The 17,411-nt window shown below is 46.1% G+C and overlaps 1 protein-coding gene across 1 annotated transcript in view; it reads left to right on the plus strand.

Annotated features, from left to right (window-relative positions):
* ZC3H3 (zinc finger CCCH-type containing 3) overlaps positions 1-17,411 on the plus strand; it is a 269,931-nt gene that overhangs the window by 143,695 nt on the left and 108,825 nt on the right. Inside the window, exon 5 of the mRNA XM_081204465.1 lies at positions 17,115-17,308. Coding sequence (XP_081060591.1) covers positions 17,115-17,308 — 194 coding nt within the window. The remainder of the gene's footprint in view (positions 1-17,114; positions 17,309-17,411) is intronic.

A 17,411-nucleotide genomic window follows, 5' to 3' on the forward strand; every position in this document is an offset into this window, starting at 1 on the left:
CCTAGGGCTTGCCAATCAGAAGGTTGGCGGTTCGAATCCCTGTGACGGAGTCAGATCCCGTTGCTCGGTCCCTGCTCCTGCCAACCTAGCAGTTCGAAAGCATGTCAAAGTGCAAGTAGATAAATAGGTACCACTCTGGCGGGAAGGTAAGCAGTGTTTCCGTGCTTCTCTGGTTCGCCAGAAGTGGCTTAGTCCTGCTGGCCACATGACCCGGAAGCTGTATGCCGGCTCCCTCGGCCAATAAAGCGAGATGAGCGCCGCAACCCCAGAATCAGTCATGACTGGACCTAATGGTCAGGGGTCCCTTTACCTTTACCTTTACCTTCACCGGGTTTGACCAATTATGTGGTTGAAATCGGCCAAACCATATGGAAAACATTTTCTAGGTGGCTGTGTTTAGATTGGGCCCACCCATGTGGTATGCTGCTTGTGTGAACAATGCAAAAGTCCATTTTGTCACTTTTTCTTCCAAGGCGATCAGGGTGGCACGCATGGTCCCCCCCCATCATTTAATCCCCACATCCCTGTGAGGTAGGTTAAGTGGAGAGGCAGTGAGCTTCACGGCCAAGGGAGGATTTGAACCCAAGTCCTAGTCCAACACGCTAACCATTATGCCATCGTGCATCTATCGCGATGCATGATCAATTTCCCGCGCTGTAAACCCTTCTGTGCCCACAGCGGACCATGTACTCTGTGTTGTGCTTGCCAGTCCGCCCTAAGGATGAATGCTCCTTGGTAATGATCTGAAATCAGCTGGTGAGACGTCTTTCTCCCTGGCACCCAAACAGCGGCACTCGGAAGGCAAAGCAAGATAAAAGGCCATGATGAAGCGTTTTGCGACTGCGTTGATAGCATGGATTCATTCTCTTTCACGCTTGTCTGCCGCACAGGGTGCTTAGATGATAAAAAGAGTGGAGTGCCTGATAGAGTAATGATTGGCGTGGATTTTAATTCACTCTGTGAGTGGCACAGTACCATTTCTGAGCCCTCCATTGGCCGGCTCGTGCTGTCACATACGTAGGACATTTGGAGATTTCTTTTCTTTCCTGACTTTGGATGGAGCCGCCGTTCGTTGGGCCTCCTTCTCCCTGGCGTGGTGGTGATCCCGGCTGAGGGCGCCTGCAGCCTTCCTGCTCAATGATCCCCTGATCTCTGCTGCACCAGCCTGGGCTGTGTGTCCCCCCCCCCTTCTTCTTTGCAAGGAGGCTGGAAAGAGAGGGATGGAAAAGTGCTGAAGCAGTACTGAAACTTCCTGGCGCCTTTCGCCTCCCGTCTTGCCGTCTCCACCAGGGGAAACAGCTCTAAAGGTTATTGGAGCAGATTACAGGTCTGTTCGGGAGTTTGCCCCCTTAGCTGACTTTGACTGTTCCAGAAAGGAGCGTTTCTCAGGCCACAGGGCCTGATTTCGGGGCTCCAGATTCACAGATAGCTAGAACCTCAGCTCCTTCCGCCTGGAAAAGTTCCCTCCCTCCCGGGCCCATCTGTGTTCCTGAAGATGGGCAGATTTCTGCTTTTCATGTCCTGTTTTTCTTGCGGGGGTTCAAATGACTGCCAAGATCAAAGGTTTATTTTATTGGTTTATGTAGCAGGATTTATATGTATCACTTAATCAAGAAAACCTCTAAGCAGTTTACGTAAAATATATACGTTCAAATTACTGATAAAATTTGATGTCAAACGAGTTTTGGAGGGTGTGTGCATGCACGAATGTGTATTTGTGCGCTTAGCTCTTTGAAATAGCTAAATGTGAAAAATAAGTTACTCCTCAATTTCTGTAGGGAGATTTGGCTTACCTTTAGCTTGAGGTTTGCACACTTTGTGGTGAAACTGCAACCAAGAGAAAACGAAGGTAGTGTCTAGGCATATTTTTCCTAATAATAGCATATAGTCTTTAAATAATGCCTTCATTATTATGCAGTGTCAGCCTGGCCAGCCTTAAAAAGCAGCTGAAGGGCAAGGATGCACCTTAGATTGACAGCTCTGGGGTCTCACTTCCTTTCAGCCTTTCTTGGAAACCAAATGTCCGCTTTCTCAGTGTCCCACTCAAATTTTGTGCCTAATACCAGCACTTTCCTGCCACCTAGAGTCATTTATCAGATTTATTACCCATCCCTCATGCCAAGGTCCCAGGGCAGGTTACAGTAGTATAGTAATTTTTTTTAAAAAAAACCACACAGCTTATATGCATTTGTTAAAAAAACAAGAGAAACAACTCCAGACAAGTTAGAAACAGAAGTGATGGGTGCCGTCCCCCCCAATTCTTTTAACTATCAACAGCTGGGGTAAAGAGGTTGAACTGATGGGTGTCCAGTTTAGCTGAACTTTGGAAGATTCAGGTAATGGAAAGTCCTTCATGCAAAGCATAAACTATGGAACTCCCTGCCACTGGAGGCGGCGATGGCCACCAACTTGGATGGAGAATGAAACAAAATCATGGAGGAGGAGAGAGCTATTGATGGCTGCTAGCCAGGAATGGATGCCTACATCCAGAATTCGAGGCAGCCGTGCTACTGAAAACCAGTTGCTTGGAGTCACAGTTTCTGGAAACCAAGGGAGGGTTGAGTTGCTCTTGCACTCAAATCCTGCTTGCGGGTTTCCTGTGGGGATACCTGGTTGGCCCCTGTGAGAACAGGACGCTGGACTAGATGGGCCGTGGGCCTGATCCTGCAGGCTCTCATACGTTCTTATGGGCCTTGGAACTTATGACAGAATCTGGGTGGTGAAGAGATGCTCCATCTATCTGTGCTCCCTGACTCACAGCTTCCTCACTTTGGAGGCAGAGTCTGGTGGCTTTTCTCATCTTTGCTGCATTTCAGCATTCTAAGATGGCTGTTTGTTGGCCAGAGAACTTCATGCTATGGGGTGGCACGCAAATGCCATAGATAAATAAATAAGTCGGCATTTTAGGAGTGAGATGTCGTGAGGCATTTGTACCCTGCTTCTGCCCGCCCAACCTTTCCACCAGATGGTATTCCAGGCAACTAATTGACAACCATTGTTGTTGTTTAGTCATGTCCGACTCTTCGTGACCCCCTGAACCAGAGCACGCCCGGAGAGCAACCGCTCTGGCTACATTCGAGAACCAGCCATACATCCCCATGGCGCCTCCGTCTGGCTCCTGAAGAGAGGAAAGCCTTAAATGGGTAGCCCCTAGGATCTCACAGTCAGTTGCTTCCTGATTGTCCCATTGGCGTTCTTTGTGCAGGTAGCAAAAAGCTCCAGGAAAATCTGAAACATCCATTCGTTCCATCTGAGTTGAGGAAGAGTCTGGCAGCCCAGGCGAACCAACCATGGCTTCTCAGCTACCTTGTGCAGAGTGTGTGACACACACACACAAAGAGAGAGGGGGGGAGAGGAGGGAGTGTTGGAAATTCATTCCCCCTGTCTGCAGTAATGGGATTGTTGTCTATCACATGACGGTATATGTTTTGACTCCACAGAGTGGGAAGTGATGGAGACAGGACGTTTATGTTACTGTGTTCCATGAAGAGGGACTATTGTCCTTTGTTCTTTCTCTTTGCTGTCTGATGAGAAAGAGGAAGGAGCGAAAGCAGAATGCTCTGAGTGTGTTATATGTAAATAAAGTAGATTAGCCAAAATGCTGTGCTATTGGTTCTGTTACGCAAACTGTGAATACTCTGCGGATCCCTAAGTGTGTTGATGTTAGTAGCTGTGATGTTCGGGCTGGAGAAAGCTTTTGAAGCTCCCGAACGACTGACCAGGAGGGAGAGAGCATGCCAGTCGGGCATGTGTCTCTACCAGGGTCTTACACGTGAGTAGGATGCTCCTAACAATGGTTATGGGCCCAGGGATCAGGGCCACAGACCCAGCAGAGGAAGGACCGGTAGTGCTGATGTTGACTATGATCTTAAGAGAGCAAGTGAGGGTAGAGTGGTTGTGGTTGTGCCCACTGCCAGCATGCAACCTCAGTAGATTACCTCCAAGGGAGGTACCTTCCTTGGAGGAAAACTTCTGCTTTGTAGAAATGAATTTCAGGGGCTTGTGTCTAATGTTTTCCCCTTTCCATCACCTATACTTCTTGCTGATTTAGCCTTCTTTGCAAGCAAGCAAGCAAACAAACAAACAAATAAAAAACAACTCACCCCAAACTTCGTTTAAAAAAGCAAGTTCCAAAGGCTCAACTCCTCGATCCAGAATCACAAATATGAATGGAGTGTGTGATGCGAAACATGTTGAGCGGCACTTTTACATAATGCGTTGAGTAAAATATGTTGCGTGTATACTTTTGACTATAATGGCATTCGTCTTCAGGTGCATTGTTTTTTAATTCCCAGACCCTTGATGTGTAACGATTAGTCTTAATCAGTTTGCATAATATGGTCATTTTTTTTGCACGAAACAAGGAGGCGGCAGGATGCCTTCCCAACTTGCAGGAGTTCCCGGAGCTGTTTTTCATGCAAAGGCAGACCTGGGCAGTCCAGCTTATAAAAACTAAGCAGCCCTTCTGGGAAACGAAAAACAGAACAATAAGGTGAATTGCTTAGCTTAATTTACCTTTGCAAGGTGACTCAGGGCAGGAGCATTTCATTCACTTATCCATCCTGGCAAACTCTTGGTTTTATGTTGCAGATGGGAAGTTGAGGCTGAGCCAGTGATTTTGCCCTATGACCCTGGCGCTTGTGCCTGGCGTTCCGGCCCACCTTCCCTGGCAGCTGCTCCTAGTTGCGACTTTTCCCTCCTTGTGGGTACCTGCTTTGCGGGCATTAAATATTTATCCTTCTAACTCCCATGATTTTCATGCAATAGTTAGCATTCATCAGCACTTATTTCCTCCTCCTTGGTACAGGAAGAGACAGTGGCGTCGAAAGGGATCAGTTTCTGCAGATCACTTACACCTCTTGGGTGTGCGTTTAGTGTGGATTTGTTCCTCCCTCCCTCTTTTCTCTCTCTCTCTCTCTCTCTCTCTCCTTTTTTTTTGAATAAGGCCACTGGAACTTGTCAGGACTCCTTGCATTACAGGAAGAAATTGCTCTGTGGGGTAGCCGAGGGGAAAACCAAGACCCTGGACTGCACATTTTGTATTCAGCCAGAGGGAAATAATGAGCTCCCTTAGGGTCAGAAACGGACGGGCTTCTGTTTTATGGCAGACACGTCCACTATGGTACATTTCCCTAAATGACTCACTTTGTGCTTATAAAGCCAACCAGTGCCTCATCTGTCGAGATATCAGCCCAGGCGCTTCTGTTAAAAGGAGTGCTGGGAGAAAGTCCAGACTATATGCTAAACTGCCCTCAGTTTCAGTGCTCAGAATAATTTGCACAAATCTACTGCGCCTTACTCTGAATGCAAAGCTTGGATTTTATTTTATTTTTTGCATGGCAGAGGAAAACCTCCACTAGAAGCCTTAAGGAATTGACTTGGTGAAGCACTGGACGCCAGAATTCTGGCTATCTGCCATGGATGCTTTAGCTGAGATTCCTGCACTGCAGGGGGTTGGACTAGATGACCCCTGGGGTTCCCTTCCAACTCTACATTTCTATGATTTTATTTAGAGCATTTGTACACTGCTTTTCACCCCCAGATCTCCCAGAGCAGCTTACACGCAGTCAAGACAAGACCAGCCCCAACCTGCAGACTTACAACCTAAAAAATGGCGCTCCAGTTTCTAGACAATTGTTCCTTTGCTGACCAGCTGGTGCAGTTCAGGGGCAGAAAGTGCCCATGGGGGAATTACTGCTTCTCAGTTGTCTTCCACTCCTGGGATGGGTGCCCTCAGATCCGCATTGAGGGGAGACCTGATGGAGCTGGCCTGTCTCAGCAGAGCTGGGATACATCTTGCCTAGACATTTTTTGTTCTCTACCACAGTGGCCTGGTTCACACATCACACTAAACCAAGCCATAGCTTAGCTCAGTGTGACGCAGCAGCAAAAACCACTGCAGAGGAGCGAGTCCCTGGCAGCTGACGCATTTGTGCCAAGCCACGGTTTGACTGAGAACTCTGTGTGAACAGTGGACTAGGGGAAAACCCCCAAGGATTTCCGAGCTGTCATTTCCTGCAATTCTTTGCATGTTGAGTTTTGAGAAGAGAGCACTCTTACGGCAACTAGAACTCATCATACAACCCTCCTTCCGCTTGTCCGCCTAGATGTGGTTGTTGTCAGTTGCACATATAAAGAGCTCTTTCAGCGATTGTCAATCTGCCGCGTTAACCCGGTTACTAGCCAGGAAAACCTGGCTGGGGACCACGGGTGTTCGTCACTTAGATTAATGTGTTTTAAACGCTCAGTTCCAGCTTGAAGGAAGCGGCTGCGGTGCGCGCATGTCTCTGTGAGTGAGAATCCAGTTGAGAATTACCTGTGGCGACCGTTTCCACTTCAGCTCCAGGCAAGGCACTCCATTTGCTGCTAACGCAGGAGAAAAATAAGCACAGTTTGCAAGAAGCTTCTCTTAGCGTGGTTTTTCCAACGTGATAGATGTCCGATAATAATACGGCGGAGACTTCACACAGCTCGGGCTCTGCGTGGACTGCGCTGGCAGGACTGCACATGGTTCTTCCTCCGAAAGAGAAAGCAAAAATGCCTTGATCACAATTCTGGGCAGCTGTATCGCAGGTTTAAGAAAACCCCACAAAAAACAGGGGCAGGTCCTGTGGAGAAACAGTCTCCCCTAAGCCTAATTTGTTAGTTTATGTTAGAAGCCGCTAGATATTCGGAATAATGAATCTGAGAGCAGATGTTCCTCATCAGGCTCTCAAGGCCAGTGCTAAAGGAAATTGGTTAATCGAGAACTCAGGATGCAAACAGGTGTTCGCTCCTTTGGGATAGGAGGGGTGACTGAGCAAGATCCTTTTACTGGAACTTGCGGGCACCCAGTGAAGCTGAATGTTCGGCAATTCAGAAAGCACTTCTTACACACAGTTCCAAGTTACTGTATTTCTTTCTTTGTTTTCGTCAGATATCAAAAAACATTATATTTGTTGTGGGTGTGAAAAAATTGTTTTGTTTTGTTTTTCCTTTTTCCTTTTCCGCCTTCCTCTCACTCCCCCCTTTTCTTCTTCTTCTCTTTTCTTTCTGTGTCTCCTTTCTTGATCTTTCTCTTTTTGATATATTAAGAAAGAGATAAAGAGATAACAGTGTAATATGAAAACTTCAGTAAGTTAAAAGTGATGTTGAGTAATTTTTCTATTACTATTTATATATTGCTAAAATGAGTTAATTGTAATGAATTGATGTAGCAACTACTGTGGGTTTTTCCTTTGTTATTGTTGAATTCTAAATAAAGTATTATTCATTTCAAAAAACAACAGAAAGCACTACTTTACACAAAACATAGTTAACCTATGGAACTCTCCACCACAGGAGGCAGTGATGGCCACCGACTTACATGACTCTACAAAACGATTAGGCAAATTCATTGAGGGTAAGGCTATCAAGGCCTATTAGCTTCCACAGCTGGAGACAGCAGTATTTCTGAATACCAGTTGCTGTTCTTAACATAAAAAATAAATAAAATTGGCCACCGTCATTCCTGCTGCGGTAACAAACTGGATAAAATGCTGTAACACAGTCGTTACCAGGGCTGTCTCTGGGAAGTACTTGGGAACTTTCAGAGGGTACCAAAATGCAGCCGCAAAGCTTCTCCCTGGAGCCGGCTGCTCTGACATTGTTCCGTTTGCGCTGGCTACCTATTTGTTTCTATAAAAAAGTTCCTTCCAGTAGCACCTTAAAGACCAACTAAGTTAGTTCTTGGTATGAGCTTTCGTGTGCATGCACACTTCTTCAGATACACTTCTTCAGATCTGAAGAAGTGTACGTGCACACGAAAGCTCATACCAAGAACTAACTTAGTTGGTCTTTAAGGTGCTGCTGGAAGGAACTTTTTTATTTTGACTATGGCAGACCAACACGGCTACCTATCTGTATTTGTTTCTAGGCAGAGTTCCAAGTGCTGTGATGTTTACCTTTTAAAACCCGAAGTGATCTGGGTGCAGGAGCACCTTTCTCCTCACATGCCTACTTGTGCACTCAGGATTAACCTCCGAGACCCTTTTCCACTCACACCCCCTCTTTAAAAGCAGGGGGACTGGCTGGCATTCAGTGAGTGGTGGAAGCCTGGCTATGCAAGAAGATGGGCTTGTTGGGTTTTTTTGCAGAATTTGGGCTGTGCAGCTGTTTGGGGTCAATGTTTTCTTTTGTTGCTAATGCTGCTGACTTCCTGTTTAATGTGGTCTTATGTTGTTCATTATTCATATTATTTAAAATCATTTTGTAAGTTACAGTGGTGCCTTGGGTTACAGACGCTTCAGGTTACATATGCTTCAGGTTACAGACTCCGCTAACCCAGAAATAGTACCTCGGGTTAAGAACTTAGGATGAGAACAGAAAATCGTGCAGCGGTGGTTCGGCGGCAGCAGGAGGCCCCATTAGCTAAAGTGGTGTCTCAGGTAAAGAACAGTTTTAGGTTAAGAACGGACCTTCGGAACGAATTAAGTTCTTAACCCGAGGTACCACTGTACTTCATAGAATCATAGAATCATAGAGTTGGAAGAGACCACAAGGGCCATCGAGTCCAACCCCCTGCCAAGCAGGAAACACCATCAGAGCACTCCTGACATATGACATATGGTTGACATATGGTTGTCAAGCCTCTACTTGGGTGGCTCCCTTTGGGGCTTGGAACTGCAGCTTAGCATAAGTTGTAAGTACAGGAAAAAAATATACGTTATCCAATTTAAAACCGAATAGTGGAGACCTCATCCACAGCTATCACCAATATTCTCAGCCAAGACTCAACCTTGAGTCCCCAGATGTTGTTGGACTACAACTCCCTTCATCCCTGACCACTGGCCCCGCTAGCTAGGGATGATGGGAGTTGTAGTCCAGCAACATTTGGGGACCCAGGGTTGAGAAAGTCTGGCTCAGAGATACGTGAGGACAGATGTTTCCAATAAATAGATGTTAAAAGGCGTGTTTCATGGTGGGTGTCATGCAAACAATCCCAATTTCTAACAGCTGGGAAAACGCCTTTCAGTTTAGCTCTTGGCAGTTCAATTTGGCTGTGGGCGACTCCCTGGCAGGGTTCGCTGGCATCCCAAGACTTCTCCCGGCAGAGGCCCACAACTGGCTCCGCAAGCCTAACAGGGCCAGGCGACCCGCTACTGGGATACCTCAGTCTGTGGAGCATGAGATCTCAGGGATGTGGGTTTGAGCCCGATGTTGGGCAAAAAGGTTCCTTCATTGCAGGCGTTCTATGATTCAGCTTCCAAAGCCCTACTGGTTAGTCAGGGCAGGAGGAGGTCTTCCCACCCCAATGGTTCGTAATTTTTTTTTTTTTAATTTCCCCACCCATGAATTTCTGCTTGGCGAGGGATTAGCTATGCTAACTCCAGAGTGGCATAGTTCAGAGGCCAGATTGTGGAGCGTCTCAGGTGAACTCATTTCCCGTCCTTGCCCCGCTTCTGTCATACCCCATTTTGGAAATCTGCTAGTGCTAGATCTGTGCTTGGGGGTAGCAGGGGGTAGACCAGGCATATCCAAAGTCCGTTTCGGGGGCCTAATCTGGCCTGCCGGTCAGTTTAATCCAGTCCCTGTGGCAGTTTATTTCTTGGGGTAAATTCCTAAAAAAACCTCCCCAACTTCAATCCTAAAAGAAGCTCAACAACTCCAACCCTAAGAAAAGCTCAACATCTTTGGGGTAAAATCCTAAAAAAAGGTCAACAACGTGTTGGCCCCCACGGCCCTTCACTTCATCAAATCTGGCCCTTTTTGAAAAAAGTTTGGACACCACTGGGGTAGACGGTGGTCTCCAGGACAGACACCCCCTCCCTAATAATAATAATAATAATAATAATAATAATAATAATAATAATAATAATAATTTATTTATATCCTGCCCTCCCCAGCAGAAGCCAAAAAACCCACCAGCAACACCCATAGCAAAAATGGGGGTTGGGTAGGATTGTTCTTCAATTTGTGAGCATTTGCCACAAAAAGCAGGTAATCTAGGAATCGTAAGACCAGTAGCAGTTAAACAACATTTTGCTCCTCTCTGAAATAAGTACAGCCTTCTGTGTACTGATCAAGTGAGTCTACCCTCTTCTGGCTTAAAGCAGTAACAGCCAAGTATGGGATCAGAAGGCACAGCAGGTCTTTTTGATAAGCATTTAGATTTATTTATTTTTGCGCTGGCGGTGGACTCCCGTTTACTCATTTTAGAAACATAAAATACCAACATAACCTTTTCAATGTCACAGTACTCGTCTCAGCACCCCATAGAGTCTGTTGTGATTTTCGATTGTCACTTTGCATAATTCATTTTTCAAAAAAGCGACCAACAAGTTAATCATAGTCCAGCATTTAGAGAGAGAGAAACAGTCTCTGCCAGCTGCTATGGCCTCTGAATTCTGCCTCCTTGGGAGCAAATGGCAGGGGACCACAGAGAGCAAACATATGAGCTGCTCTCCAGGATTTCAAGAAGGAGTCTCCCTCTGTGGCTCAGTCAGTAGGGCATGAGACTCAATCTCAGGGTCATGTGTTTGAGCCCCACGTTGGGCAAAAGATTTCTGCCTTGCAGGGGGTTGGACTAGATGACCCTCATGGTCTCTTCCAGCTCTACACATTCTATGATTCTATGATTCTATTCATACCTGGAGATCAGGGATGGAACCTGATACCTTTGGCTTGCAATGCAGATGATTTACTATTGAGCTAGGGCATTTCCTCCCTTTAGGAGGAACCATCCTAAAGGGAATGGTTGTTGCATTTATGCAGTACTTGGGGGCATAATAATAATAATAATAATAATAATAATAATAATAATAATAATAATTGGGATGCGGGTGGCACTGTGGTCTAAACCATAGAGCCAAGGGCTTGCCAGTCAGAAGGTCAGCAGTTTGAATCCCCACGACGGGGTGAGCTCCCGTTATTCAGTCCCAGCTCCTGCCAACCTAGCACTTCAAAAGCACGTCAAGTACTAGTAGATAAATAGGTACCACTCCGGCAGGAAGGTAAACGGCGTTGGCCACATGACCCAGAAACTGTCTGCGGACAAACGCTGGCTCCCTCGGCCTATAGAGCGAGATGAGCGCGCAACCCCAGAGTTGTCTGTGACTGGACCTAACGGTCAGGAGTACCTTTACCTTTTAATAATAATAATAGTTTATTATTTATACCCCACCCATCTGGCTGGGTTTCTCCAGCCACTCTGGGCAGCTTCCAACAAAAGATTAAAAATACATTAAAACATCAGTCATTTAAAACTTCCTTAAACAGGGCTGCCTTCAGATGTCTTCTAAATGTCAGATAGTTGTTTATTTCTTTGACATCTGATGGGAGGGCGTTCCACAGGGCAGGCGCCACTACCAAGAAGGCCCTCTGCCTGGTTCCTTGTAACCTCTCTTCTCGCAGTAAGGGATCTGCCAGAAGGCCTTCGGAGCTGGACCTCAGTGTCTGGGCAGAACGTTGGGGGCGGAGACGCTTCTTCAAGGATACTGAGCCAAGGCCATTTAGGGCTTTAAAGGTCAACACCAACACTTTGAATTGTGCTCAGAAACATACTGGGAGCCAATGTAGGTTTTTCAGGACCGGTGTTATGTGGTCTCGGCAGCACCTGGTTGGCTGTAGTGGAAAACAGGGCTAAGTGGACCCTTTGTCTGACCCAGAAAAACCCCATCATCACTGAGAGTGCTTGGGCACGTCTACAATAAGGCAATCACATTTATTTCCACACCAGTTAGACCATGGTCAGAATGGAATATAGCCGCTTTTGTTCTTTGGCCAGGGTGTGATCTGTTTCCTCGACGTTTCTCGCTTGCTGTTTGATCTCTCTCTAACCTGTGGTTTGGTTTTCATGCCTGCAGCGGCAGCTCCCGATATAAAAAAAGAGCGGCTTCCCTGCCTTGTTCAGTTTTAATCACAGCTGTGGTGTGTTGGAGCCCTACCAGATGGAGCTTTCAGCAGAACAGGCAGCCTTTTTACCTTTCAGCGTGCGCTAAGCAAGGAGAAGCGGTTGCAGCAACCACCTCGGGGTGGCTGGCGTTAATGAGTCTTCATTCGGAAATGTTTAGGAAAACCGCTGAGCGCAGGTGTCTGGATTAGAGGCCGAAGTAGTAAAGCTCAGCAGTCTCTAACGCAAACAGAAGCAGAGTGCAGTTGGAGCACAAGACATCTAATCTGCAAAGGAATGGGGCACGAGAGGCAGAAAGGGGATGGACGCGCCTTGGATGGGAGAGGGTGGGTGCCTTGCCTTTGTTTCGCTTATTTGGGTGATCTATATACAGTGGTACCTCGGGTTAAGAACTTAATTCGTTCTGGAGGTCCATTCTTAACCTGAAACTGTTCTTAACCTGAAGCACCACTTTAGCTAATAGGGCCTCCCACTGCCGCCGGAGCACGATTTCTGTTCTCATCCTGAAGCAAAGTTCTTAACCTGAGGTACTATTTCTAGGTTAGCGGAGTGTGTAACCTGAGGCGTCTGTAACCTGAAGCGTATGTAACCCAAGGTACCACTGTACTGTCCTATATACTGTATGGAATTGAGAGCTGGACCATCAAGAAGGCTGATCGTCGAAGAATTGGTGCTTTTGAATTCTGGCGCTGGAGGAGACTCTTGAGAGTCCCATGGACTGCAAGAAGATCAAACCTCTCCATTCTGAAGGAAATCAGCCCTGAGTGCTCACTGGAAGGACAGATCCTGAAGCTGAGGCTCCAAGACTTTGGCCACCTCACGAGAAGAGAAGACTCCCTGGAAAAGACCCTGATGTTGGGAAAGGTTGAGGGCACAAGGAGAAGGGGACGACAGAGGACGAGATGGTGGGACAGTGTTCTCGAAGCGACCAGCATGAGTTTGACCAAACTGCAGGAGGCAGTGGAAAACAGGAGTGCCTGGCGTGCTCTGGTCCAGGGGGTCACGAAGAGTCGGGTACAACTAAATGACTAAACACAAAAATATACTGTCCTTTCCTGGAGCCACAAGGATGGTTTTCAACAAAGTCAATTAAGATTAAAATAACGCATAGAGTTCCAAAAATAGCACAGGTCTTAAGGCGCTCAACACAACTCATAGCAGTTTGCTGAACAGCAATTTACTAGTTGCAACTGTAGCTGCCAATCCATTTTGTCTAATCATGCTTTCCCTCCTCCAAACGAATGCCGGAAAGTTATCTACTTATAAATGAATTTAATAAATTTATAAAATATTTGCGGTGCTTCCGGTCCTACTCAGATGCTCATTTCCAGAGGCTGACGCTCTTCAACCTCGTGGAGCCTTCAGTGTGGGGTTCCTCAGGGTTCAGTTTTCTCCCCCATGCTGTTTAACATCCACATGAAACCGCTGAGTGGGGTTATCCGGAGCTTTGGAGTACGTTGTCAGCAATATTGCTGATGACACACAGCTCTGCTTGTCCTTTACATCTGCAGGTGAGGCAGTGGAAGAGCTGGACTGACGTCTTCCCCCATTAATGGACTGGATGAGAACCAGAACCAGAAGCTCAGTCCAGATAACACTGAGGCGTTGTTAGGGGGCAGTTCCTTAGACCAGATGGATGGGAGGTGGCCTGCTCTTCCTGTATTTAATAATTTTTTATTGGAAAATTTATTTACAACATAGCATAAACTTCCCATCCCCCCAATACACAAATCCACCCTCATTAAACGTGAACATAACATACAATGAGCAAAACATACAACAATACAAACAACCAAATAAAAGACTTCCTTTATCCTGTATCTGGCCTCCTTATTTACTTCTTATAAGCTGTTTCCTTTATGAATAATTATTAAGGTTTTTCTAATTATAACTTAAATATCCACGAAGTCTCCTGCAGGCATTAATCGAAACAAGTCCAGGTATGTATTTTAATAATAATAATAATAATAATAATAATAATAATAATAATAATAATAATAATAATAATAATAATAATAATAATAATTTATTATTTATACCCCGCCCATCTGGCTGGACTTCCCCAGCCACTCTGGGCGGCTTCCAAAAGAATATTAAAATACTATAATACATCAAACATTAAAAGCTTCCCGAAACAGGGCTGCCTTCAGATGTCTTCTAAAAGCCTGGTAGTTGTTGTTCTCTTTGACATTCAGGACCAGGGAATCCTCCACACCTGCCTGCCTCCTGTCCCCCAAAAACAGTACTTCTGTCTTGTCAGCATTCAACCTCATTAGGGCACTGTTTTGTGAAGTATTCTCTGCATTTCCCCCATGCTTTTTGAAACTCTTGTCTAGTGTGATCTCTAATTGCCTCTGTTAATCTAGCCAGTTCCATATACTCTAACACTTTGTCTTGCCATTCCTTTTTTGTTGGAGAGGTTGCCTGCTCTTGATGGGGTAACACTTCCTCTGAAGGAGGAGGTTCACAGCTTGGGGGTCCTCCTGGATCCTTTGCTGTGGTGGAGTCTCCTACTTTGGAGGTCTTTAAGCAGAGGCTTGACAACCATATGTCAGGAGTGCTCTGATGGTGTTTCCTGCTTGGCAGGGGGTTGGACTCGATGGCCCTTGTGGTCTATTCCAACTCTAGGATTCTATGATTCTTGAGGCTCAGGTGGCCTCAGTGGCCCGGAGTGCCTTCCATCAGCTTTTGCTGTATCCCTATCTGGACAGAGAAAGCCTAACTTCTGTCGTCTGTGCTCTGGTAACCTCTAAGTTAGGTTACTGCAATGCATTATATGTGGGGCTGCCTCTGAGGACAGTTCGGAAACTTCAGCTGGTGCAGAACTCAGTGGCCAGGTTGCTCAAGTCGGTTTGAGCATATTTCACCGATCCTGGTCCAGCTGCACTGGCTGCCAATCACTCCATTTAGGGCTTTAAATGCCAAAGGAAGCCCCTTGTTCCAAACACCTCAGAGCCATTTAGCCATGCACTAAAGATTGACTCCTAGAAATACGTTGGGGGAGACCTTGCTGGTGGCTTGCTTTTTACGGACGAATACATGCTACAATCTCTTTTCTACCACAAGGGTGTGTAGGACCTCAGTTCACAGTGAAGCATACAGGAGCAACAGTCAAAATAAAAAAATTCCTTCCAGTAGCACCTTAAAGACCAACTAAGTTAGTTCTTGGTATGAGCTTTCGTGTGCATGCACACTTCTTCATATATGTATCTGAAGAAGTGTGCATGCACACGAAAGCTCATACCAAGAACTAACTTAGTTGGTCTTTAAGGTGCTACTGGAAAGAATTTTTTTATTTTGACTATGGCAGACCAACACGGCTACCTATCTGTAACAGGAGCAACAGTGGCATCCCTTGCGACAGCCCAATTTTAAATGCCCGGGGGAAAATAGGAATAGTTTCACTGTGTCCCTGCAATCAGATTTTTGCTACACCTGAATCCACGCAGAGTCCTTTTTCCCTAGGTCAGATAAGCGCTTTGATATAAATACATGGGTCCCCCCATCCCCCCCGGCGATGTTTCATGGAATAGCCTTTTGATCAGGCTATACAGCAGAGATGCTTAAAGCTGCATTTGTGCACCCAAGTCTTCTTCCTCCTCCTTCCTTGACTGCTTTGCGCAAACCGGTTAACGGACCAACTTTCTTCTTGCCCCATCTGTGGGAACTCTCAGGCACAACACATCAAGGCCGGTAGCCAATGGCAACAACCATATTAGAATAAACTTGTCATGCTAAGCACTAATAAATGTAATGATTACATTTTGCAATTCCCCCTTTTTGCGTGCCGCGCTTGCCTTCATTTGAAGGTAATGCTCCTCCGGCTTTTGCTTTTTGCTGATAGGAGAGCAGCTCCCTAATTTACACCCATTCTTCAGTCAATGCCGCGGTTTATATAGTTTCCGCTAATAGCATTATGAGCCATAGTTTTGTGCTAATTCAAAATTAGATCTCTCATTTGCATAAACAAATTACTGTTTGGATTAACGCTAAATAGTTAAGGCAGCTGATACTGGAGCAGATTTGATTTGGTTGGAATGGCTGCTGGCCTAATGGTGGATATGCAGAACTCCGAATGCGAGTGGGAAGAGTTACAGATGCAGAATCAGCCCATGCAGCAAGCTGCGTCTTGGCAGAGTTGCCCGGAGGACCCGGAATTTGGCAAGGAAATTTCATGTTAAAAGAAGAAAACAAATTTCTAGTCCACAGTGGAAGCTTGCAAGCAGGAACTGAGTGCGACAGTGCTCTTTCCACTTGTGATTCTGCCTCTGATAGGATGGAGAACAGAGCCATCATGACTTGTAGCCACTGATAGTTTTATCATCCAACGACTTGTCTAATCCTCTTGCTTCTGCCATGGACTTTAACAAGCCCTCGTCTCTCATCTGTAACTGCTCCTTTCCCTGGGATGTGGGTTTTCCAGAAAAAGGTTGAATTGAAGATTTCTGAAGAATTTTCCCGATACAAATTGGGGTAATTTTGCACAAGAAAATTGTTTGCATTGGAGAATTTCCCAATGTCCTAGAGAATGGTCCAGTTTAGTGTGCTTATTTTACTTGTATTGCGTGAACCTAAAAACTTGGAAATTTCCAAGGTTGCCAGATATTTATTTGCAGTCAGCATCAATTCCTTGCTCCTAATCAACTTAGGTAATGCAAAAGTTCCAGTGGGAAAATATAAGTAGAGATGCTCTGCTCCACATCCCATCCACTTCCCCTACGTGCAGTCTGGTGGTAATACTGACTTAACTTGCACAGTCATTGAAATGTTTGCAAAGTGTGTGTGCGTGTGTGTAGTGCTTTGAAGGAACTTAGGCACACAGTGGTGGGAGGGCTGCAGAGGCCTTTGGGAGCTGCTGCCGGTCCAAGTGGACATTCCTGGTCTAGAAAAGTTCTACCTCTCTTGGAAGCCTGGCTCCTGGAAGCAGAACAAATCAAGCAGCGCAAGCAAAGCGCTGTTGAGTTTGCTTCTGTCCCAGAATGCATGCTCATTGCAGAGGCTTGGGTGAGTCTGGAGTAAACCTTGGATATTTTTCTGCTTCAGTTGTTTGAGACAAGTGGAAGGAAATGCCAAGGACAGGTTAGGCAGACCACTTTTCAGAATAGCACATTGGAATAACAACCCTGCTAGCATTTAAACTCTTGTTTCTGTTGGATAACCCTGTTGGATAGTCCTAAAAGAACATGGCAGGCTGTGAGCAAAGGTCCCAGTTGCTTACCTTGAGTGTATTCTTTTGTCTTTGCAGGTCTCTGGTACTGAATAGCACCCGCCACTCTCCCACAGGGAGCAAGTTCCAGGCTTTGCAGCACCACTGGAGGAACAAAGATCTGCGCTGCATCGGAGGAGTCATGTACAGGGTGTCCGCTAACAAGCTTGCCAAAACTTCCAGCTCTCCGGCCAGGAGCAGTGAAGTTGCTAGCAGGAGTCACGCCAGAGCAGGTAGGCTATATGACAGCATCCTGATCTTGGATACTGGGACATGTGAGGGCAGAGCTGCTCCCAGTTGGAGTGGGAGGCAGCTGTCACTGTAACATCGTCCCAG

The sequence above is a fragment of the Podarcis bocagei genome (genome assembly GCF_964188305.1).
Source record: "Podarcis bocagei genome assembly, chromosome: 8".
Lineage (NCBI taxonomy): Eukaryota > Metazoa > Chordata > Lepidosauria > Squamata > Lacertidae > Podarcis > Podarcis bocagei.